The 24,787-nt window shown below is 36.8% G+C and overlaps 3 protein-coding genes across 4 annotated transcripts in view; 2 read left to right on the top strand and 1 right to left on the bottom strand.

Annotated features, from left to right (window-relative positions):
• Window positions 1–16,401, bottom strand: part of LOC139986553 (uncharacterized) — a 64,218-nt gene extending 47,817 nt beyond the window's left edge. Inside the window, exon 1 of the mRNA XM_072001978.1 lies at window positions 15,982–16,401. The gene's annotated coding sequence lies outside the window, so the exon portion shown is untranslated. The remainder of the gene's footprint in view (window positions 1–15,981) is intronic.
• On the top strand, window positions 1,827–24,709 carry Rpl8 (ribosomal protein L8). Of its 2 annotated transcripts, none has more exons than XM_072001989.1 (5): window positions 1,827–1,836; window positions 23,272–23,419; window positions 23,686–23,827; window positions 23,948–24,261; window positions 24,472–24,709. In XM_072001989.1, the coding sequence occupies exons 2-5, from the start codon at window positions 23,282–23,284 to the stop codon at window positions 24,649–24,651; spliced, it is 774 nt and encodes a 257-aa protein (XP_071858090.1). In that variant the 5' UTR covers window positions 1,827–1,836; window positions 23,272–23,281; the 3' UTR covers window positions 24,652–24,709. The 2 variants fall into 2 exon arrangements, with proteins under 2 accessions (XP_071858090.1, XP_071858089.1); XM_072001988.1 differs by lacking the exon at window positions 1,827–1,836 and adding an exon at window positions 22,861–22,991.
• LOC139986155 (proline-, glutamic acid- and leucine-rich protein 1) lies at window positions 18,204–21,918 on the top strand. Its single transcript, XM_072001253.1, has 8 exons — window positions 18,204–18,491; window positions 18,609–19,007; window positions 19,086–19,432; window positions 19,511–19,690; window positions 19,763–20,027; window positions 20,121–20,321; window positions 20,392–20,684; window positions 20,787–21,918. The coding sequence occupies exons 1-8, from the start codon at window positions 18,378–18,380 to the stop codon at window positions 21,382–21,384; spliced, it is 2,397 nt and encodes a 798-aa protein (XP_071857354.1). The 5' UTR covers window positions 18,204–18,377; the 3' UTR covers window positions 21,385–21,918.
• Window positions 24,710–24,787: the final 78 nt, after the last annotated feature.

Raw genomic sequence — 24,787 nt, 5'->3', positions numbered from 1 at the left:
CTTATACTTAAATAACGAATCATCCCTATTAAAACGTACGTACTATATAAAAGTATGAAATTCTTATATAAACACCGGAAGACTCTGCGAAAGAAAGTTTTAGACAAATCCATCGTTTTACGAGAAAACATTTTTTTTTCTCGAAAAAGGAATCGAATAAACAACTAATAAGAAAATGTTTGGAAATGTAGGTAAGATCGGGGAAGGAAACGTTGTCTGCGACCATATACCTTTCTTCGAGATAAGGAACTTTGTATAGAAAGCGGTGACGATGGAAGTTGATCGAACCGTTTCTTTGCACGTCGTGCCGACGATATTTTTCTCTAGCATTTCGCGGCACGCGAGAAATAGCGAGCATAACTGTTACGCAAAGTCCTTGTCTCGTTGTCAGTCTACCGTAAACTTGACTTTACGAGCATCGCACGGCCACGAGTCAGCTTCGACGCGTAACTTTTTCGCGGTTTCCTCTGCATTTTGCTTCGTCTCGCCAGCGTAACGGTTCCCCGTTGCAACCTGTCGAGCTTGTTGCAGCGGCCGGAAGATCGAATCCCTGCCGACCTACTGGCTTTTTTCTTCCTTTGTTTTTTTTTTTTTTTTTTTAATTCTCAAGGAGGTATGCCACGGAAAAGCGCTACCAATTTCTTCGCGGCGCTATAGCATAGCAGCGTCGGAATTTCCACCCGAACACCAGGTCCGCTAGAGCTACGTTACGACGATACGATACGATACGATACGGTATACGATACAGTATAGGATACAGGCTACGATGAAAACGAAACGGCAGAACCCTTTGGCGCTTTGTGTCTCGGCGAAAATTATCGCCGATGCCTCGATACGTCGAATTCCACGGATTCTATCGGAGATGTACGAATGTCAGCGACGATTCATCCACGAGACCGACTGTCCGAGAATGTTTCTGTCCTTCGGATTCCGCGAATCGCGGATCGGTATCGGTCCATTCCCTTTTACAAATTCGCAGAAGAGAGCGCAAAGTAAATCTGAAACGTTTCTAGCCAGAGTTTGTTTCCCAGCGGTTGATAAATATTTTTGGATGCTAGATACGTTCTGCGCGTTTCTACTCCAATTTTATAGTTTACGAGTATACGAACTAATTAGAAATAGACACGCGTTTCACGCTTGTACCGATCGATAAAGATAATCGTTGGATCGAGCAATCCTAACGATCAGCAGCCTCTACATACTTGCGTACCTACATACGTATAAGTATCTTTATATTTGTGCGAACGAAGCGAAGTGTCGGTTTTTATTCCTATGTAAATATCACGCGCGTATCACGTGCGATTTTATATACCCACTTCCTATCCTTCGCCGCACCAACAAATTTCGCGTTTATAGAGATTCCTATATTCATATTATGTATCGATTCGATCTTTGTTAGGTTACGTTGCGTGGTTGAGGCTTAGTAATTCATTCGCATGCGTTGTTCCAGCTGATAATACTCGCATTTGTATTCAAGCGAAACAGATGCATTAAAGATGTTGCGTATATTCTATTGTTTTCGGTTAATATGGTTCGTTTGTATTTATCATTCGACGAATTAAAATTCCCCTTTGTTTTGTATCGCGTTCGCTCTTCGTATGTACTCGTATTACTTAAAAGTAATTATTTGCAGATTAACGTTGTTTCTATTATTAGAGACGGTAGTGAGAGAATACGAGTGAGCGTCGTGTACGCAGGTGGTCAACTCGAAGACTTCGAGAAACTTTAGATCTAGAAACCACGTCGTAGCAGATACCATATTTATTTAAATGGTACATTGGATGCAAAAGGTACCATCTTGTTCAGGAATAATCATAGTGTATTTTCGTCCAGTCGCGGGGAGACAGTCGCGTTACAGCGCGTCAACGGGAGTCGTAAATTCCCGCTACGATTGCACGAATCGACACCACGAATTAGACGATCCCCTTATTTCTTGTGGGAGAATAAGGGGTGATTGGGTTGGAATATAACTGGACTTCACAGTTATATTATATATATATTTATTTATACTGGATTACACTACTTGATGTGAACAGACCGTGTTTGGAAAGCGTATTGATGAACCCGAAGGTTGCTAGACGTGGAGTTATAGAGGCGAGAACTTGATTGACATGTTAGAACTTGAAGTTGACTGTCCGAGGACTAGTAGAACGGTGGACTTGACTGTCCAAGGGATCTTGGAGCAGTGCTTGACTGTCTGAGGGTTAGTAGAACAGTGGACTTGGTTGTCCAAAGGATCTTAAAGCAGAGGACTTGACTGTCTGAAGGCTAGTAGAACAGTGATTGACCCGTCTCGTACTATTTAGGAAGAAAGCTCGTCGTGGGTGTATCCTTGATGAACTAAGAACGCGGATTCGTAGTTCACACTTTTCGGTAGAAAAGTGAGGGTAACGATCCGCGATGCCCATTGGGTATTCCCAATGTTAATGTATTAAATACGAGGGGACAGTCCTCGGCAAATATGAATCACGTTTGTTTCTGTCCTTGGGAAAAACCCATTACCTCGCTGGGCAAACCTTCGCTTTCTCCGTAATGGGTACGAGCGTGCAATAAACCTAAGGACCCATTTAAGGGGCCACTCATAGACCGAATGTATGCAAAGAATATAACTTTATTGTTAACAGATGTGGGCTATGGTGATTCCTTGGGTTTATCGCGGGTCAGTGTGACGATGTGCAGGCCTCGGCGGCCTGACCATGAGGGACGTCGCAGGTACCGACTTACGCGACGTAACACATAGTATAGAATACGAGAATAAAATCAGGTTTATTCGTATCTGTATATAGTTATTCTGCCAACTTTATAAACGAAATATATTGACATTTTTATTAATTTGAACGATCAAAAGCGAATTTCGAAAAGATATATTAAAGATCCTGTAAAGGAAGGAATTTCGAAATTTAGAAAAGAACGCACCCAATCGTATCGCAGTCGCGTTGGATGGATTAATAATTTGCTAAGAATCGAATACGAATTACCGTTGTCGGCGCTATTATTCGATCTGTGCGAGAAAAGCAGAATACCGCGGCATTCCGCGTGAATTTCGATCAACACCGCACCACCGTGTACCGTGTGTACCGTGTGTATCGTGCACGCTGCAGCTCGACGTTCGCCGCTCGTTAACTTGCACGGTTAATTACATCACGGCCAATGACGTAAAGCAGGAATCATGTGCACGAAGCACGGTAGGTATGTGCGAAATTATCCCCGGAATATCTTTCCAGTGGTCATTGCGTACCGATTCTATTGGCTGCACAGCGTTAACAAATTATGCGACCATCTCACCGTTACGATTAGACGATCTATCATCGTGTTTAGGGCTCGTTATTAACCAACGAGCGCGTGTATCGTCGTGCTCTTTATTTATGAATGTACAGCTGCAGGCATATAACGGCACTTAACAACACTGCGCTGGTACACGGGCTACACGCAACAAATACATCGCGCGTTAGAAAAACACTTTTGGTTCTCGTTATCCTAAAACGAGACATCTATCTGCTCGATATCTGGCTGCTTGGAAAATTACGGGTTTACGCGGGAACAAGGACGCGCTATCGAGTACCATTCGATTCCATCTTATACGCATTCGGCGCGTCAAAACGATTTGATAATCAGCGCGTTCATATCCGTTTCGATCGGAGAATGTCCTCGCTGCGTACACGATTCCAAGAGATCGTGCGTCTCACCGACATCCCAGCTCATTTTCATCCTTAATTTCACGCATGATCGTTGCACACGCGATTCTTACTTCCTTCTGTAATTGCTCTTCTGTAATTCGCATCTCGCACGAGGTGCGCATACCCCGACAGCTTCGCGAGTCATTCGCGAGTCATTCGCGAGTCATTCGCAGCAACAACGAACAGAACGCACCGGTTGTAACGCTGCGAAATAGAGGAAAATCGTCCCTGCCACCGGCCCTCTCTAAATCAGACCGATCCAACACCCCACCTGTTAACGCGGATATTTCTCCTTCCCTAAAGACAAATATCCGCGTAACGTCGTTAATCGGAGGACGGCACGACCATCGCACAGCCACCGTCTAACTTTTTCGTTCGAAACGCGTTACTTATTTATTTGCTCGTAAACGCGCGTGCTTTTCCTTTTTTGATCGCGATAACTGTTACGACACGGAACTCCTTCAATTTCGACTTATTATACCGTAAAATAGAAAGTTGCCTCGCTTACTTCGATAGAAACTCTTATCTTGTTAATATTTACAGCGACACGCATTAATATTCCAATATTTAGCTTATTTATTTATCTATTATTATTTATTATCAGCTTATTTAGCTTATTATCTCTTATTTAGGAAAGGTACGTGAGTTAGTCGAATAAAATATACGATTCCATCAACTACGATGTTTCTTTTAACGTACGATATTCAGAGAGAAAAACGTTGCGGTTAATTACCAGAGACAAACGTATAGAAGAATAATGTTCCGCATACCGTTAATCCTGCTCGCTGTTATTACACACGCGCATACTTGTTGTATGAAAAATATTACGTTGCGTCAAAATATCCCGTATCTTTATTTTCAAACGTGAAAATATTCGCTAAAGTATCATTTTCTCGTTGGTATTGTGACTGATCTTTCTCGATCGACCGTGAAACTTTTTTTTCTACTTTTCCTCTAATATCGAGGTAATATCGAGGTGATGATAAAGACTGCGTTTCTGTGTAAATCTATCGATTCCTAAGACAAAGAAGCATATCCAATTGTATAAAACTTCAGCCGTGATATTGGGTTGACAACTACGTGATCGCGGATTTTGTCATTAGCTGGTAATGACAAAACGTGGTACGATAATTTCCTTCGACGATAGCTTTAAACGTTAAATTAGCAAAAAATAGAGTAAAAAGCTATTTTACCTGCGGATGAAGAAGAAATATTTGAGAAAAAATGTTTTATACGACATTAAAGCACCTATATTAAGCTTACCTATTCTTCGTATCGTTTATCAGTTCGATCAACGCGTCTATCATCCATCGTTCCGAATCTTTGGCAAACTTATTCGATCAAGAAAATCTTCAGAAAGATTTGAAAGTGCCGCACCACGATCTGTTTGTATAATCTAATAATCGACGTAACTAATGGAAAATAAATTTATATCTCTCGTGCCGTAAACAAGGCCAAGCGTTAAATCGACGAATTTACGATTAAAATTTTTCCTACGTATTTAACGCTATTTCTTACCTGCTACTATTACGATTAATTAATACGATTAATTAAAACTATTACGATTCGTTAGCTCTCCTGTTTTCATATTTTACGATAATTTACATTTGACGTAATACAAAAGAACAAAAATCAATGTAAAGCATGTATACGCGCTACTTTCTCACCGAACAGTTCGATCGATCTCGCCCCGTTTTCTACACTTATTACGAACGAACGAACGAACGAACGAACGAACGATTCAAAAACAAAAATCATAATATTACTGTTGGCAATTTTATCTTCGATAGGTATTATTATTACATAGATGATAATAGATATGGTTACGGTTATGGTTATCCAACACTCGCGTCGTTTTTATCTACGTTATTTTCATATCGTTTATCTATGAGAATTAATTTATGCATTTGTTCGTTAAGAAACCGCGATCAATCTAATTTTCTTCCCCTTTTTCTTCTTCTTCTTCTTCTTCTTCCTCTTCTTCCTCGTCGTCGTCGTCTTCTTGCATTCTTAAACATCGCGTCGCATCGATAATATGGTCTTTAGCGACGGTCATTCTAATTTGAATTATTTCTTATAAACGACAATTTTCCCGTAAGCAACGTTTTTCAAACGGTATTACACGCTTCCTTCCTTCCTCTCCACCTGAATCTGATCGCTCTGATCGTTCGTCACTCGATATTTTTAATAGAATCCAGATTTCGCTTCAAATTAATTCACCAAGTAAAAACATTTGTGAGCGATTCTACTTCGATAACAAAAACACGTATAAAAGAAAACGCACGTCACGCTTACTTCCCGAAAATAAACACGAGCGCTTTAAATTCCAGCCCCCGTCGATTCGCGTATTAACGAACTCTGACCAATTGCCAGAGACATTTTGCCGAGCCAATGGACTCGAGGATTTCGTTCGCTGCAACATTTTGCTCGCAATTACGAAGGAAATCGCCTACCTGATACGATCACTGTTTTCTCCCCACCGATCGCCCACCCTCCCACGGTTGCTCGTCGTCGGTCACGTTCGATCACAAATCCCAAGGTTTTGACAGCACCTCGAAACACGTCTACGGTAAGAAACGAATTGATAAAAAATCCACGGAAGAGACGAAAAATGGAGCGACAGAGGCGATACACGCACGGCGGTCGTACACGAACTACTGACACGAGTCGCGAGTGTGCCGCTGGCTGGCGACGTTAGCGTCTGACTACAGACGGCGCCTGACTACTCACCACGGGATTGGTCGACGGCCGACCACCTTGCACGTACGTACGTATCTATGTATGTACGTACGTGTATACACGCCGTACACCTGGCTAAATTGCACGATCGTTCGTGTGCGTTTCTGCGGTCAGGAACAATAGAGGCGGAACTGGTACCGAGCTGCATTTTTTTCGCGACGAATGAATGAGATGCGCTCGCTCGGAGCTGCTGGCTCGCGTTCCCGCTGTCTCGTCTCCTACTCCTACTCCTACTCCTACTACCTCCTCTACGATAGAGTGGCGCGCACGCTCGATCAACCTAACGCAACACTGCGAAAAATTAACTATGTATATACTATACGCATATATATATACGTATGTATACTTGTCACGTTTGAATACCGCTAACCTGCGAGTCCATAAATTCTGATACAGTCGATAGTCCATCTTTTATGCGGGATGCCATGCTGAATCTCGTTTTCTAAAGTTTTGAAAAACATCTGTGCGTATCGTGACGAGAAGAAAATTGGGAGAAACACGCACTAGCTACTTAAGGTATTTATCATTGCATTCGAACATTGATTAATCGATTAATTAAATCTCAAACATTTTACTCGTTTCCCAGTGACTTACGTTTGACGGTATCACTGATTCTACCATATAAACTGCATTCGTGTTTCACTTATGCATCGATAAAGAACCTTGTTACGTTTCCGAACAACTTATTTAAAGGACGCAGGATAGAAAAGATAACATTCTGCGTAAAACATCGTCTATAATAAAAATCTTATAGCGATGCAATTTCGTTAGTCGCTTCGCTATTCGTTCTTCGTTGCTTCCAATAAATCTTCCTTGCCGATTATGACATTGGAAATAGAAAGGAACTATCGTATCGATTGGTTCGATATCTTTATTCCATTGTCGTTCCGATCTCGCAAACTAAACTGAAAATATCCATTTTAGACGAAAAAAGACAAAAAATACCATTTTTAATTAATTAAAAAATAATCAAGAAATAGCGCACGCGTGTTTAAGAACGAGATACCCATGGTTTCCAGTCGTGCCATATAAAAACGAAAATCACCGTTCCTTCTAGCTAACTTGGAATAATCGCGTCTATCAAGATCCGAGCGATTCGTCTGTGCGAGTCCGGTAAAAGAAGACAAATTGCAATAGCCGCACGGAGTATGCAAATGAAGAAATGGATTCTCCGAAAGAAAGCTCGTGACGTTACATCATCTCTGGCAGAATTTTGTACGACGACATAAAAGAATAACGACTTTCGCCGTGCGTCGTTTGTAATTTGGTGAAAGTACACGGCGTTTCTTCCATTTGTACTTGGTTCGATTTCAAAGGCGTCTATTGGATGTCGTTATTGCGCAGCAAGATCGTTCCATTTAATTAGGCGTACAGTCGTAAATAGAAATTCTATCGGACCGCGACCATCGCGGAACGAAAGTTTGCGCGATTCCACTCTTTTTTTCATCGATTCGGTCGACCGTCTTCTTTTTTTCTTATATTTTTTTATGTTTCTCGACGTACGATTTTTCAACATTACTATCCGACTCTACGTTCGATATCCTTAATATGGAAGTTTGAAAAAATGCAAGAACTAAATAACAGAAAATTATTTGTTATTAAAGAATTAAAATTATAGAACTAAAGGAATTATAGGTATACGTGTATCAACTGTTTCCCACTAAGCCGGCCTGAATGCTCCAAATATTATTTAAACGAAACGCACGAAAACAGTGAAACACGACGCCCGTTTTAGCGATTTGAAACTTCATAGAAAAATAAAAGGCCGCGTTGTAAATATTTTTTTAATAATACGATGCTGATATGAACGTTACGAATAAGCCTTTAGGATATAATTATTTTACGTGCTAATATATTATATATAGTTAATCTCTCTTTCGGTTCTTCCGTTAAAACCAGTTGTTTTATGAAATTTAAAATTATTTTAAGATCAACGCTGAAATCATCCTCTCTGCATAGTACGTGTAACTCTTAAATCGAAATGTTTATTACTTATCGAAGATGATTTATTAATTTAAACAGATACCTGTCCTTAATGGTAATTAGGCTCGTATTACACGATAAAATACGTCCTAAAATTTTGTTTCTGGCTCGTATCTAATTCGACTCAACCGTTCGAATACTGGAATACTGGACTGTGCGGCGCGTGACGTTCGATCGCGGCAAAACGATCGTCGCTAATACACGTATTATTGCAAAACCACGAAATCGCGAAATAGACGAGCCGCGTGCAGAATATCACGGCGAGGACACGTAGCGTCGCACGTAGAAACGATAATAGCTGCGAGTCGAATGTTAAATAAAATAGAAACGGATCGATTTCCACTTGTTTGCAAAATGCCGATTTGTCCATTTTCTGGTAGGCGAACTATTCGAAAAACTAAAACCTTTGCGAGACAAGACGAGGAAAGTCGAAGAAATCGAAATGCGATCGTGTGCTATCGTTATTGCGCAACCGTGCAGATATTAATTAACAGCTGTTGGTTGCATCGAAAATCCATTACGTTGTCGAAGGAGAAACGCAACTGAATACCTACGTATCGATGATTATGCGATTTAATTTTCAACGTTTTGAACAAGTGTAACTACCGATGAAATTCAATTCGTTTATAAATATACAAAATACACCCCACATCCGTTCACGCGTATTAAGTAATATTACGTATTTATAAAAAACCAAGTGAAACCATTACAAAATCGTTTAACCTTATTGGCGATCTTAAATTGCAAAACAACCGTGTTAAACGTTATAATGAAAATTTCATCGATTTTTGATCGTCGTGTTGTACAGGGTGCGTCGAAGTTATACGCCAGGGTTACCACAGCGTGATTCTACAGCCTCGGTTTCCTACAAATTGGTGTAAGAAAGCTAACGCACAACACTGAGTCTAACTTTGAGATTCAAAGTCGGAAGAACGAATTTGTTCACTCGTCGCGAGGGAACGACGAGAAAAGTTTCATTGGCTCCTGTATTGGCGTTATTCGCAGTGCGTTTAGATTTCACGATCGGATACAAAGAGTCGAATGGCGTCAGAGAGGGCACGATTTCGCATCGTTAGTTTCTTTGCAGGTAGACACGGAAACAACACACGAACGAGATTCCGTATTCCCAGCCTCTTCTCTACAATTTTCCAGCACTGTGTAACTTTTCTGTTTCTGTTTCTCTGATTATAAAGATCAATAGCAAATGACAGAATCTCTCTGCAGAAAGGTAAATTAACCGGACGGCAATTATATCGTATATATATATTTGCTTTAATATCTAATATTTGAATAATTTAATATACGGATGAGAGCAAGAAGAACAACGGCGGAGAAAGGTGAAGACGGGCGAACGAGAGAAACTGTCGGACCAGACGATCGGGTAATCGAGTTGACCCCATGGACGATTAACCAAATTGGAAGGTCGCGGGATCACTGAATCATGACTTATCCTTGAGCTCGTGCCATCCGTTGTATTTGCTTTCTAACGTTTGTAGATTCGAGTACAAACGTTCGACAAAAGTTAATCGAGCGAAATTTATAAAAGTTCGCGACTAGGAGATGAAAAAAAGAAAATACCTAACAAGTTGGTAGATTTTAACGATCCTCGACACCTACTCCATACATATTCATCGTGAAAGGCGTGGCAGTAACGTTATGTCAAGGTAACAAGGTCTTTGTAACTTTTTAGATAAAGGTTCCAAGAGAGAATGTATATAGCTGAAGAAAGTTATTGCAGCGAACGATATGACTTTACAGCCATCGGGAAACGAGGCTCGCGTTCAGCGGATTAACGTAATATCAATGATCTTATTTAACGGCTAGTTCAACAGTTCGTTGAACAGTCGATATCTTCTATTCGACCTTTAAAAAAAGATAGATCGAGCTCGAAGGAAATCCGGCTAAACGTTAATCTTATTATTTTCAATTTAGAGTAATACACGCGATGTAAAATGTTTTAATTTCGACAAGCGTGTATGTATCGACGAGTGAATTTCGAATAAAAGGATATCATGGTGCCCGAATTAATAATCGTTAAAGATATGAATTTCTTTCTTCCGAGCTTCATAGGGATTTTCAAAGTCGTTGCAAATAAATATCGGCACAATGTGCTCTCCTCGGAATCCTACGACGTTTCAGTTTCAAACGTTATTTTCCTTCGTCCATAGTGTTCAAGGTACTCGCGCGTTTTCAGATAGAACGGACACACCGTATGTTAAGTCGCGTGAGTCGGTACCTGCGACGTCCCTCATGGTCAGGCCGCCGTGGCCTGCACATCGTCACACTGACCCGCGATAAACCCAAGGAACCACCATAGCCCACATCTGTTAACAATAAAATTGCATCCTTTGCACATATTCGGTTTACGAGTGGTCCCTTAAATGGGTCCTTAGGTTTATTGCACGCTCGTACTCATTACGGAGAAAGCGGAGGTTTGCCCAGCGAAGTAGCGGGTTTTTCCCAAGGACAGAAACAAACGTGAGCCATATTTGCCGAGGACTGTCCCCTCGTATTTAATTCATTAACATTGGGAATAACCAATGGGCATCGCGGATCGTTACCCTCACTTTTCTACCGAAAAGTGTGAACTACGAATCCGCGTTCTTAGTTCAACAAGAATACATCCACGACGAGCTTTCTTCCTAAATAGTACGAGACGGGTCAATCACTGTTCTACTAGCCCTCGGACAGTCAAGTCCACTGCTCTAAGATCCCTCGGACAGTCAAGTCCACTGTTCTACTAGTCCTCGGACAGTCAACTTCAAGTTTTAACATGTCAGTCAAGTTCTCGCCTCTATAACTACCATCAACACGCTTTCCAAACACGGTCTGTTCACATCTAGTAGTGTAATCCAGTATAAATAAATACATATATAATATAACTGTGAAGTCCAGTTATATTCCAACCCAATCACCCCTTATTCTCCCACAAGAAATAAGGGGATCGTACTGTTCGTGGTGTCGATTCGTGCAATCGTAGCGGGAATTTACGACTCCCGTTGACGCGCTATAACGCGACCGTCTCCCCGCGACTGGACGAAAATACACCGTATATTCGTAAAAGATTTGGACAAGTGTTGGAATACTTTCATAAGCTACTTTTAACATAACATAATTACATTTCGACAACGGTAATGCCATTTATCTCTCTCGAATTATCTGGCTCTAACGATATATCGCAGTGTCGCTCGTCGTCGGTACAACGATCGTCCTCCGTTTCAACGGTGACCTTTTCCCAATGGTCATCGATGTTTATTAATATTCGAAATATCCGATAAACGGATGTATATTCCTTTATATTCTCCGACTTCTCTAGAATTACGTAACTTGGACGAACTTCCGCGACGAATACTAAATCCGATGGAATAATTTACACGGATTGGAATCTCGCCTCGAGTCGCTGGAAGATGTGATCGATATGTATTTTAGATTCCGAAGCTTCTTTCACGCGGTTCACGCCCATAATTGACCGCTTGAAAATTAATAAGTAGATATTTATGACTTTTCACGTTCGTGCACGGTACTATTTATTACCGGACATTTTATTTCGAGCATTAAAAAACAGCGTTAAAGCACCGAATATACCTGTATATACTTACGTACGTGTATTATATAAGCTCCGATGCTGTTGCTATTCTATAGATCTTTTTTTGGAACGCAAACTACAAATCACTTTGCGAATATCAAATAAGACAGAATCGATCTTTCCTTACGATAATAACACGGTACATAACCTTTGATATCTTTTAACACCGTACGATTTTTATACAAATTCACATTTTTACCAACACAACTAAAAAAAATAGAAATATAAATAAAGATCTAAATCACGTACTCGATACTTTGAACGTTTTATATATTTTTTGTTATATATATATTTTATATATTCTGTGCATTTTTGCGTCATTAAAGTCTCTCATCGATAACAATTGGTCTGTCGCGCAAAATAATAACGATTATTCGTTCGTTGATCATTTTCGTAATCGTTTTGTTATTATTTCACGGACGGCGGCCGGATTGAAAAATCTCAGCCCAATCCAAGCCCACTCGATTTAATCTCTATCTCTAGTCACGGATATAGAGTTGTGCACGGGGCTTTAAGCTCGCCCGACTCTCCTCTATAAACGGAAGATAAGGCGACTGGCAACCAATACTCACGCGTACGTTGTAATAGACCCACGACTATAGGCACAATTCGCTTACCACGTGGTACGGACAGTTTTTTACCAACTCGGAAACTAAGCGTGACCGTGCAGGTTATATATATATATATATATATAGAGAGAGAGAGAGAGGAAAAAGTTTTTCAAAATATTAATTTTTATCGCATGTTTCAAAGTCATCGAAATCGGATACGAGATAGCTTTTCCGCAGTTTCACCAAGTAAACGTTAGAAATGATTCGCGATACGTATATGAGAAGCAAAAAATGTAAATAAACGATGGTGGGAATAGCGTTTTTCTGGCGGCAGACAACTTTAGAACGGCGCTGATGTAAATCACGTTCAAACATTTTTTTCTTTATTCTTCCGGCGCTTATCAACGTACAACCTTTTTGTACCAACGAAAGCTGTTAATTGCTAACAGTTAACTGCAAGTAGTTTGAACAAATTTTCAACAGAAATTTACGTACAGATAAAAGGAGTGAACTTTTTTTAATTTTATCGAAAAATCTTTCGATAAAAGAAAAAAATGCCATAAAATTGTGTGAATTAGTTTAATAAACATACATGAACAGATAAAATGTGTTAAAAGCTACCTTTTGCATACGTAGAGGTACGTACATTCCTTCTTCGGATACTCCGCTTATATATTCGGATACACGTTGACATCCGGAGAATATAAATGGAAACGATCGAAAAAGCTATAACGATCGTAAAGGTGAGTTTACGATAAAAGATTTATCAAGCAACGTACAACGTATAAACGACCTAACAAGACTGCTTACAAGATAACATCTAGTTCGTTCCAAGTATACGATCCATACTAAATTCGCCCATCGATCGATTCCGAGGATGCTCTCCGATCTTCTGAGAATAACGAAAAATCTACCGATACAACTTTCCATCTCCATCCTTGAAAATTCCAATCAGTTAGCACGACGACGCGTGTCGATTGTTTTAACGATTTCCACCAAAAGAACAAGTAATTCTAAACAGATTCTGAACTATTTAATTTCTTTGCTTTCTCACATTCTGCAATATGAGAATGTTCAAATACGATAGAGTTTTTTTGTAACAGCGAAAGTTTCAAATATGTCAGCTAAATATTAACACGATAATATATGTACGTATCTCTCGAGGGAAAATAAATTTCTTAAATTTCAAGACAAAGTGAATGAATTATCGATGTTATTATTGTCGCATTAATATTACGATGTAACTGATATTCCAATTTTGTGTATAAATATCCTTTCAAAACATTAAACGTTTGCGTTTTTTTTTTTTTCTATTACTAATCTCTTTTTATTATTGTTGCAGTCATTGTCGACTACTATCGTGTTAAACAACGCGCACGTATATTCTCGATCCGCTACAGAGAAAAGGCTGCTACTAGCAAGCTATTGTGTTTCGGACCATCATTGTGGTACTCGCGCTCAAGGCTCTAACAGTCTATGGCGCATGGACCTCTCTCATCACCACTGAGACTACCTGCTACCTCCGCGCACAGTGAGTAACAATTAAACATGAGAGATAGTTTTATGTTTTATGCGGATACCGCAGCGCCAAAGCTGCGCTGAAATAACCACGATACGACTACGAATAAATCGCGTTGCAAAGACGCCGAGCGAAAACCGACCGGGATTCCAACAGCTTTTATTTATTGAAATGAATTGTCACGTAACGATCGAAGGAACGCAGCATGGTTTAATAATTTGCTTAGAACAGCACACTGAAATATCGAAACGTGCTATATAAGATTCCTTATGAATTGCAAAAAGTCATGGAAAGGATCGGCGTGTGTGTGCGTGTGCGTGTGTATGTGTGTGTGTGTGTGTCGGTGTATAAAACGATAAGTCAATGAAAATACTATATCGCCTTTAAAATTTCAAATTTCGCCACCAACTTTCTAGCCCGGCCAATATTAACTTCGAAATCATTGTAGCCCTAATTAATGAAACGAAGCGTAATATCGTCAAGAATATCAGTAGGATTTTTCGTTTCGAAATTTTCTTACGCGTTTGAGGTTGGGTGAAAGTAGTGCACCGAGTGAAAGTCAAAGCTACAACATCGAGCCTTTGGAAGTACGTAAAAATGATTGCACGAAACGAAAAGAAGTTTAACGTAATATTTAAAGAGCAGTCGTTTCTAAAGGCCTCGGGATATTTGCGACACTTGGAAAATCGATTTTTCAATTTTCTTACATACTGTGCAATAATCTTGGTGGATAACGTAATTCACACTTTTTGCGTGTACATTCCACGGATGAAACAGGTGCCTGTTATGCCATGTTTAGATATTAGCGCATCAGGAATTGCTGTGTACAGTGACCGCGAGAACTCGTAAAGCGACCAAGTCAGATGTTGTGTCATTAAGGCCATGTTTGTAATAATCATCTCGAGAATGGTCGAATATTAGATAAATAAATAACGCGTTAGCCACGTGTATATTAGCGTATATAGGGTGTTTCGTGGTGCGACAGAAGCTGCGTTTTTTTTTTTTTTTCTTTTTTTCTTTTACAATTAATAAAGATAGAAGAAGATTTTAGAAAAGAGAATTAAATCAAGTAGCGAACATCGGCTAAATATATACTTGCTATTACTTTCGTTTTATTATTTTTATTACTTCCATTACTTCTGTCATAATGCTATCTTTTACTTTCACTCCCGTATCATGGATAAGAGTTGCTAACTTCTTCACGCGCTTCTTTCCTTTATTACACATTAACGACCAAAGATTCTCATCGGATTCGCAACTTCGAAACGAATTTTTCGAATTAACGATCATAAGGCTACCGACTAAATGACAGAAAGAAGAAAGAAGAATCACCCGAAGAAACGGTGTATATTCTGTTTACGTAATAGAATTCTAAAATATGATAATTCTACGAAAATATTTTAATATTACCTTTAAATTTTCCTTAAACTTCGCCGCATAATTTTTAAACGAACCGATATGTCTACCAAAATTAATATTTCCCAGCGAATCGCGTTTCCGTTTGAAAAAGAAAAGGACGAGGGGGGGGGGGGGGGAAGAGGTTCGAAAGAAGCGCGATAAAGGAAAGGAAAGGAAAGGAATGGGAAGGAAAGTAGCGAAGTAAAGCAAAACGAGGAAAAGGCAAAAGACAAGAGTCGCGGGCAAAGCAAAGGCACATACCTGAACAAGTCGCTTCGCGTCGCTGCGATCGCGATTGTCGGGCCCCACGGCTATGTTAGGTTGCCGCATTCCACCTGTCAGAAGGTGGGTCCGCTCTCTCACGGACCGTAAAGGAAGCAAAGAAGCCACTAACGGCAGAAAACGAATCGCGCTCCGAAACTTTCCTTCCTAACTGTCACGAAATCGCCTTCGGAAACCGATCCTTTTCAATATGGCTGTATGCATACATAGGTTCTGATCCGCTATTCGCTATACTTACGTATGTACCTCTTTAATGTCCATTTTCCGCTAACGATTCGCGCCGCATTCCTGATTCGATCGTAGAAAATTCCAACTAGAGATCCTATCGAAACTGCCGATCCTATCGACGTTGCTTCTTGAAAAATATTTTCACCTTTCTCCCAAATCTGTTCACCAAGCACACCAGATCCTGCGCAAATGTATATCGAGAAGCACGCGTGGGTCTGGAATGTAAATGGACTGGACGATTATTAAAAAATCAAACAAAACCGACGAAATGTACTTTTTCACGATCACTGAACGTACGATCGATAGCGCGATACAGTCCGTAACGTCTTTATCGAACGAACGATTCTACGGGATGTCTCTCGAAACAAAAGTCCAAACAAATTGTTGCCCGAGCAACGTTCTCCACAACATAACTGGTCACCGGTAGGTAGGGGAACTGATCCGAGGAACGAGTGCTAGGGGCTAGGTAGGTGGTAGGAGCGGGTCTGAAAGGCGAGAGGAAGGACGTAGGATACCGACGAGGAAGAGGGAGGAAAGACAAAACCAACAGGAGGGGGAAAGCCTCGTACTCAACGCTGTCCTGATGAGGCAGGAGGATGGCCGGTAGGCGTTAGGGCTCAACACAGTTTTCTTCCTGTGTAGCAACCTCTCTATACGCACGTGAATGTAATTGAAATATCCTTGTTTCCTTTCAGATCTTTTTTTCTATTTATTACCGTGTATACCTGAGACTCGATTTTTACCTTCCACACTAATACCCAGCAGCTACCACGTCTCAATGCCTCTCCACTTTATGTTCCTCATTGTTTACACGACTACTTTGCGTTTCTTTTTTTTTTTTGTTTTTTTTTTCCTTTTTTTTTTTTTTTTACTCAAATTGGTTATCCGTTTTCCGTTCCTATTTGTTTTACGTTATTACGGTTTTTAATAAATATCGTTTTCCTTATAGTCTCCTAACGGTATGAATCATATTATTTACAGAGAAATTTAAAGAGAAACAACAAGATAAAAAGAAATCTACTCTTAAGGAACCAAATACACTCGTAGGTATACTCGTAGTTATACTCCAAATACACTAGGACGTATCTTATGCTATTTTCAGACTGTTCATTGGAAATCTAACGGACGGAAGAAACAAAGGAAATGCTAAATACAATTGAAAAAAGAGGGGGTTGATGCTCGTTAAAAGTTAATTTCTTTCATTTCAACAACTGACACGGAAAATAAATTTATTCTTACGTTAACGTTCTATCTTTCGCCTATATTCCATCTATAGCTCATCCGCTTATCATTTTTATTTCGCTCTAACTGCAGCCAATTATCTTTTAGAATATTTTTACATTTTAGATCATCTATACAACAGTAAGGAAACTTTTAATAGCCCTACATTGTAAAAAGTATATTAAAAAATTAGTTTCAAACGCTTATTAATACATATACCGTAGATGCATACACGTACATACATCTATATCTCACTTATATCTCTCTTTTATTTCTGGTTTTTAATTTTATCCGTTAATTAATGGAAGAATCCTGAAATTAATAGCTATAGAATTAATATTTATGATTGTTTATAAAACAAATTGAATCGAATAGAATACAATCTGTATCATTATCTTATACGTTTAAACGTGACAAATATTTAAAACTGCATTTTACGTTAAAGTTATTCCTCTTATTGCAACGGAGAGATTAATGTAAAGAGTAGCGTAAAAAATGGTTCGCGTGATCGTATACATCCACGAGAGAAGAAGAAATATTTAAATCGTCGTCACCGAGTACACCGCAAAATTACATAATATGTAATTCCTTTTACAATTGAGGCCAATCACATTGCGTAAAAGAATCTCGTCGTTTACTCCGCTCTAACTGCTTCTAAGCGCGCGATTTATGCAGATTTCCACAGATACAAATGAAGATTTAAACAAAAAATATTAAGATATAATAAAGTGAACGATCTTAATAATGATATTTAATATCAGTATCGATGATTTAGTTCTGTGATTAATTAATTAATTTTCATCTTGTACGAATATAGCAACAAATTATATATATAAATGAAATAATAATATATGAATTTTTATTTTAAGGTATAATTAAAATATAATAATGTTTTTTCACAATTTGTTTGAAATATATATATATATATATATTTTTTTAACCAAATATGTGCATTTTTTAAATATATATAATAATTACTTTATGTTTAAAAATTGAATTTTTGATTTCTTTTCAATGACGTCGAATTATATTAGAAATGCAAAATGTAGTTATAGTTAAACATAGTTATTGTGTACTCGTTCGATTCTTGTATTGTACATAGAAAATATTATACATACTTCATAGCTAGATTCCCTTATAGTTAACCTTACTTGTGAGTTTGCCAAAAACACGTGGATCGTTATAGAAATAAAATGGCGACAATAATGGAATTAATTAATTCTTTTGATCATGAATCAAAAGAGTATGAAGAATTCTTGCAACACTTAATATGTTTTAACGGAGATATACCATTTGATGTAGAAGAGGTAAAATTATATTTTTGAACATAACCTTACGCTTGAAAAATAATACGTAATTTTAATGCAAATACACCACCCTTTTTCCAAATATGCATAATATACAATGTACATTCTTATTTTTAGGTTGAAAAACTACAGAATGTCATTGTATCGACTGTAAATACCTATTTAAATCAATCAGAGTCTCGATGTAAGGGTTTATTAATTTTGGACACGATTTTACCACAATGCTCGAGAGATATTCTTTTAAAATATTGCATACTATGGATGTCAAAAGCTACCCAAGTATTAGATAGTATCCATAGTACGCCACAAGAGTTATCCATTTCTTGTAAAGTTCTTGGACATCTGATTATCAGATCAAAAGACATTCCTGAGATACAAAAACAAGTATCTATGCAAAATGTAAAGCAGCTTATCAATGTAATCAGTAATTTGAGTACAGAAAAGAAATGTGGTCCAGTATATTATTTGATTGCTGTATTATTACATCGATATCCAGAAGTTTGTGAACGTTTTCAGGTAGTCGATCTTCTTTACTATCGCAGAAAAGTAACGTATAGACATATTTATTTAGTGTGAAATATTTTAATATCTCAGGTGACTATAAAAAAAATTATACTACTACAAATTGATTCTACGGAAGAAAATCTGGTTTGTGCCAGTGCAAAATGCTATGCCCTTCTGGCAAAAGCAACAGAGCGTTCGTTTAAACCTCTACCTTCGAAACCAAATTATACTGGATGGATATATAACCAAGCGCTTATTTGCAATAGTTTACATGTAATAATGGACGAATTATTCTCAAACTTGACAGAATTAGAAAACGTGAACATATGGGATAAATTAGAATTACCTAATATATCTGAAGAGAATATCATTCAATTCTATTTTACACAGAAACAAAGATTTTCGAACTTGTGTTCTTATTTATCATTTATGTTATGGTAAGAGAATAATTTATAAATGTCAGTTTGTATGTAATATGTTAAAAGGAGATTGTTTAAATAGTTTAAACTTTATAGTGGAGTTGATGAAAAAAATTCAGTATTACCACATGAGATCTTGAAGGTTTTATGTAGAGGATTAGCGATACAACCGTCAAACATAAAAAATCAAAATTCTGTTAAAGAACAAATTTTATATCTTATTTTACCAAAACTACATATTGCTTTGTTCGACGTTTTGAATTCGCTAATAAATGGGTAAGAATATTATAATTTTGAAATAGCAAACTATTTATTAAAATGAAACTTATATGAGTTTAAAATATGTAGATTTAAAGAACAGTTAGTATCGTATGGATCGACGATATTGGAACTGCTTCTTCAAACATTGCAATGGACAGGGAATGCTTTAGAAAACCAAATAACGATTAGTAGAAACAAACCATTTAGAAACGTAAGGATATCTGTTTATAAATGTCTGAACTCTTGGTTAATGAATACTAATTCATTATCTGGTATAGAGACAGTTGCGGATGAATATCTTTCTTCTATATTAAAAGATATTGTACCAGAAAAAAATCGTGTTTTATTGACTGTAAGTTTATAATAGCATTTAATAGAAATTTAATTGTATTTCAATATAATACAAACTTAATTGACTTGTTTAACGGATAAATTGGTGTCACAGATTCAAAAAACGCAAAATTTATCAAAAAGAGCATTGAAGCGTCTCCGAGATAGTCAATATGAGAAGGGTATACATTTGAGTAATGGAATTGCTTCTAATAAAGAGCATTATCTGGATACGGATGTATGTGAAGTAGCTCTTGATATATTGCAAAATATATTTTTCAATAGCGGTACTCTTTTAAAACAAACATTTTTTAAGGTAAGCCTTCCATTTTCATATTTTGTTATAAAGCTTGATGCTGGATGTAATAATTGTTTCTTCTTTTTAGACCGTACAAAATATTGTAATACCTTTGCTGTATGACTGTTATTTGAGTACAACTGAACAAAAATTTTATAAAGAACATACTCACTGTCGTTTGTTACTATTTAGAGTTTTGAGAGCTCTGCAAATGAATCCGCATTCCTTAACACCTTTACCTACGCAATACTCTCTAGAGATATTTGAAATGGCTTTGAATGATAATAATTTACATATTATTCAAGAAGCCAAAGTGGCATTGGCTGAACTTGAAAAAATCATGCATCCTCATGCTCCATCTATTCAACTAACTCAAGTAGAGTAAGTTTTAAGAGTTTATGTATTTGCTTAAGAATATTAATGTCAATGGTGAATAGTTTCCTATAATTTAGATTTTAAATAAAAATTATATATATTTTTCAGGACAATAGAAAAGGAATTTGTTACTGACGAACAAATTGTACAAGGACATAGTACAATGGAAAACGTACTTTCACCTTTTATTGAAACTATTGCGAACGAAGGTGTAGAATCATCGCCAAATAAAAGATTAAAGATTACAAATTCACATCATAGTGAAATTGTTGAATCTGGGACAGAAAATACTATTGAAGATAAACTGCATATTACACAAACAAGCAAAGATATTGTAAAAGAACAAGATAACACGATAAAAGAACAAGATAACACGATAAAAGAACAAATAACAGTCACAATACAGAATAAAGATATTGTAGAAAGTGAACGAGCTACACAAATTTCTGACGAATCAGTAAATGAAACTGCTTCAATGACAGTCGTGACTAATGATACAGAAATACCGAAATCAGTGTCATCCTTGAACGTTACTAAACAAACTGACGGTATTTGTATTGAAAATACGAATACAACAGGAAATATTAAGCGTAGCTCGAAAAATATTTCTAGAATATCTGAAGTAAATAAAGAGCATTTTGCACAAGAAAAAGAGGAAGAAGAAATACTGCAATTGTTCCAGGATGTACCAAAGAATGACAGTTAATCACATCCATTTTGAACATTTTAAATTCGCGATATATATATATATATATATATTTATATAGAATTGTACTTGTGGATTATATATTTAGCTGCTGAAATTTCTTTCAAAATATAGTTTTTATATTTATATTTTGTACTTTCTATCAAATCATTGATTTTTAGGATTTTTGTTTCGTTCTTTAAAATTCGTTATAGAGATTTTTTAATCATAGAGCATCATTATGAGAATTTTATAATTGTATATACAATTATTTACTTCTCGATAATTTCGATAATGCGAACGTAAAGACAGCACTAACTCCTGTACCATGATCAAATGCTATAATTCTTTTTTTGATGTTCATCAAAATATTCTATATAATCTTCCACTTATTTAACCGCCAGCATAATGTCGAATATACCATTATTTTACCCGGTAATTCCTTCGTCCGGAAACTTAAAAATCCTAACATAAATCTGTAACATAATGTATGAAAAGTATTTTTTCTGTCTTACTATTATACAATGAAAATAAATATTATAATAATTACATTAATGTAGGTACTTATTTGTAGTTTGATTATCGAATGAACCCAATCTATATTGAATCGACACAACTTGCATTATTTTTCATTTCAATTATGTCCTTTATCTCATACTGACAGACCCCCCACCCCACGTACGGAAATATTAATGCCGGATATCCATCGTTAGAATTTGGGAACATAACTGTGAATATGTTCAAAAATCTAACATTACAATCTTCGCATCTTGTAATTTTCTTGTCGTTAATTAATTATAAGTTGGAAACACGATGGTTCCTGTTTCGTGACATTAATTTCACCTTCCAAGTGCAGAAGAATTAGTCTCTAAACGGAATAATGATCATCTTTACTTCCTTATTTAATGAGCATATTTCGTTTAATAAAAGAGTGTAATTTAAATAAACTTTCAGTGATAACACTATCATGTTTATTAAGTTAAGTCATGCAATCCTTATTACAGGATGTACGAGTTGATAAATCGATGTCCACATACATATATTTTATAGTGATAAAGTTTTATTGTTGTAATATATATCATTAATATGTGTCAGCTTTTAAATTAAATTAGTTGGAATAATTTAAGTTTTAGCAAAAATCATATTTCGTAAAATTTTGTTCATAATGAAAATATTTCAATATTACCTAAAACATGAACTACGAAAAGCAAATGAAAGCGGTGAATGAGCATACAATTATTTTTTTCATTTAAATCATTTTGATAAAATTAAAGCACACACACACACACACACACAAATTAAAACTAAACTTGAGAATATTATGCGAACGCATTACAATAATCGGAACATCCGTTGCTCTAAGTATTCTTGATATTGATAACTAACACAAATGAGAGTTTCTATACACGCAGACAGAGCAGAACTATATAAATGCTTAATACTATAAAATTAATAATTGTAAATTATTGTTTTTACAATAAAATCTATACCAAGTATCGTTTCGTCAAAGATACATTTCAGTTTTTGAAATCAAATATTTCGGCAGGCAGGCAGTGCAGCCAATTTAAACTTTATACGTTGACGTGATTTCCGGTTGTGTCTTTCTCTGTTCGATATCGGTTCGGTCGGTATGTGACTCGTGATTATGTTATATTTAAAATCCTCTTAAATTTATGAAAATAAAATGCATCTGCTATAAAACAATTGTTATTAGAACACATATATTAATTTTGTAGACATTTTTGTAAATATTTTAGTTTTTAGAAAGAAAATTAAGTTAAATGGTGATTGTATCGTTTAGAGGTTATGTTGTTACGCTACGAGAATAACAGATAGTGTCGCGTTTTTCACTGTTTCTAACATTGTAAGAGCGAAATAATTTAACGTTTTATGTAATTTTATGTATAGGATTTGAATCATGGGTCGAGTGATTCGTGCTCAGCGTAAGGGAGCTGGATCTGTTTTCAGATCCCATACAAAAAGGAGAAAGGGAGCACCAAAACTTCGCTCCTTGGATTTCTCCGAAAGACATGGTTATATCAAAGGTGTTGTGAAGGTTCGTTCAATTTTTTTATTTTATAATATTTTTAGCTAACTTTGTCCTTTTTTTATCTTTTTTCTTCTTCACTGTAGATTCTTACTGTATTTTAATTTTTTTAGAAGTTATATTCACATTCATGATGAATTTTAGTTCGTCTACTTCTACCGAATAGATATCCGATGAAGTTACTAGAGGCTCTTTCTCACGCTATTATGCGCTTTTATAACATTATACTATAAAAATTTATTACGATCTCCTGTGAAAAATGATTGCATTTGCAGGATATCATTCATGATCCTGGTCGTGGGGCACCATTAGCTGTTGTTCATTTCAGAGATCCGTACAAGTTCAAAACCCGTAAAGAATTATTTATTGCTCCCGAAGGAATGTATACTGGACAATTTTTGTATTGTGGGAAAAAAGGTAAACGAAGAACTTCAACCAGGATATATTATTTAGAATGCATAAAATTATTTATAAAAGGAAGAAATATGGAAAAAAGTATTGGTACAAATTAATAATATAGAATATTTTATGTTGCAGCAAATCTTCAAATTGGAAATGTGATGCCTGTTGGTCAAATGCCTGAAGGTACCATTATTTGTAATTTGGAGGAAAAAACTGGCGACAGAGGTCGATTGGCAAGGGCTTCAGGAAATTATGCTACGGTCATAGCTCATAATCCCGATACAAAGAAAACCAGAGTGAAATTACCATCTGGCGCTAAAAAGGTTATACCATCCAACAATAGAGCGATGGTTGGTATCGTCGCTGGTGGTGGACGTATTGATAAACCAATTCTTAAAGCTGGTCGAGCGTATCATAAATACAAGGCAAAGAGAAATTGCTGGCCTAAGGTACGGTTTATCTTTTATATTACTAAATACAATATGTGCAGATTTTTACGTTTTATTAGAAAAATGTTTGTCGATGATGGTTTTTAGACATTTGAAACCTGAACAATTTGTTGTGGAAAATCTTTGAACTGAGCAAGCGTACAGTTTAATCTCTATAATATGGTAGTAGCATCACGGTATTGGATCTGTAATATTTTCCCTTATTTACAGGTTCGTGGTGTTGCTATGAACCCAGTTGAGCATCCTCATGGTGGTGGTAACCATCAACATATTGGTAAAGCATCCACAGTTAAACGTGGAACTAGCGCTGGTCGTAAGATCGGTCTTATTGCTGCTCGTCGCACAGGAAGAATTCGTGGTGGAAAGACCGATACTAAGAAAGACGATTAGATTAAAGATTGATTAAACTCTGGAACTTATACAATAAAATGTTTAAAAAAAAAAAGTCATTTTGTCATAATATTATTCACGTTGCCGTTCGATTCATGTCATTGAAAGATTTATTTTACAAAAGTGTCGAATAGTA

The sequence above is a fragment of the Bombus fervidus genome, chromosome 4 (assembly GCF_041682495.2).
Source record: "Bombus fervidus isolate BK054 chromosome 4, iyBomFerv1, whole genome shotgun sequence".
In the NCBI taxonomy this organism is placed as follows: Eukaryota; Metazoa; Arthropoda; class Insecta; order Hymenoptera; family Apidae; genus Bombus; species Bombus fervidus.
This window is presented reverse-complemented; position numbering and strand designations above follow the sequence as displayed.

Bases quoted from the DNA above. Each gene is read 5' to 3' on its own strand.
- LOC139986155 (XM_072001253.1), top strand. From the start codon at position 18,378: ATGGCGACAATAATGGAATTAATTAATTCTTTTGATCATGAATCAAAA. The intron at 20,322-20,391 runs GTAAGCCTTCCA...TCTTCTTTTTAG, and splicing joins TAAAACAAACATTTTTTAAG to ACCGTACAAAATATTGTAAT. The intron at 20,685-20,786 runs GTAAGTTTTAAG...TATATTTTTCAG, and splicing joins ATTCAACTAACTCAAGTAGA to GACAATAGAAAAGGAATTTG.
- Rpl8 (XM_072001989.1), top strand. From the start codon at position 23,282: ATGGGTCGAGTGATTCGTGCTCAGCGTAAGGGAGCTGGATCTGTTTTC. The intron at 23,420-23,685 runs GTTCGTTCAATT...TTGCATTTGCAG, and splicing joins ATATCAAAGGTGTTGTGAAG to GATATCATTCATGATCCTGG. The intron at 23,828-23,947 runs GTAAACGAAGAA...TTTATGTTGCAG, and splicing joins TTTGTATTGTGGGAAAAAAG to CAAATCTTCAAATTGGAAAT.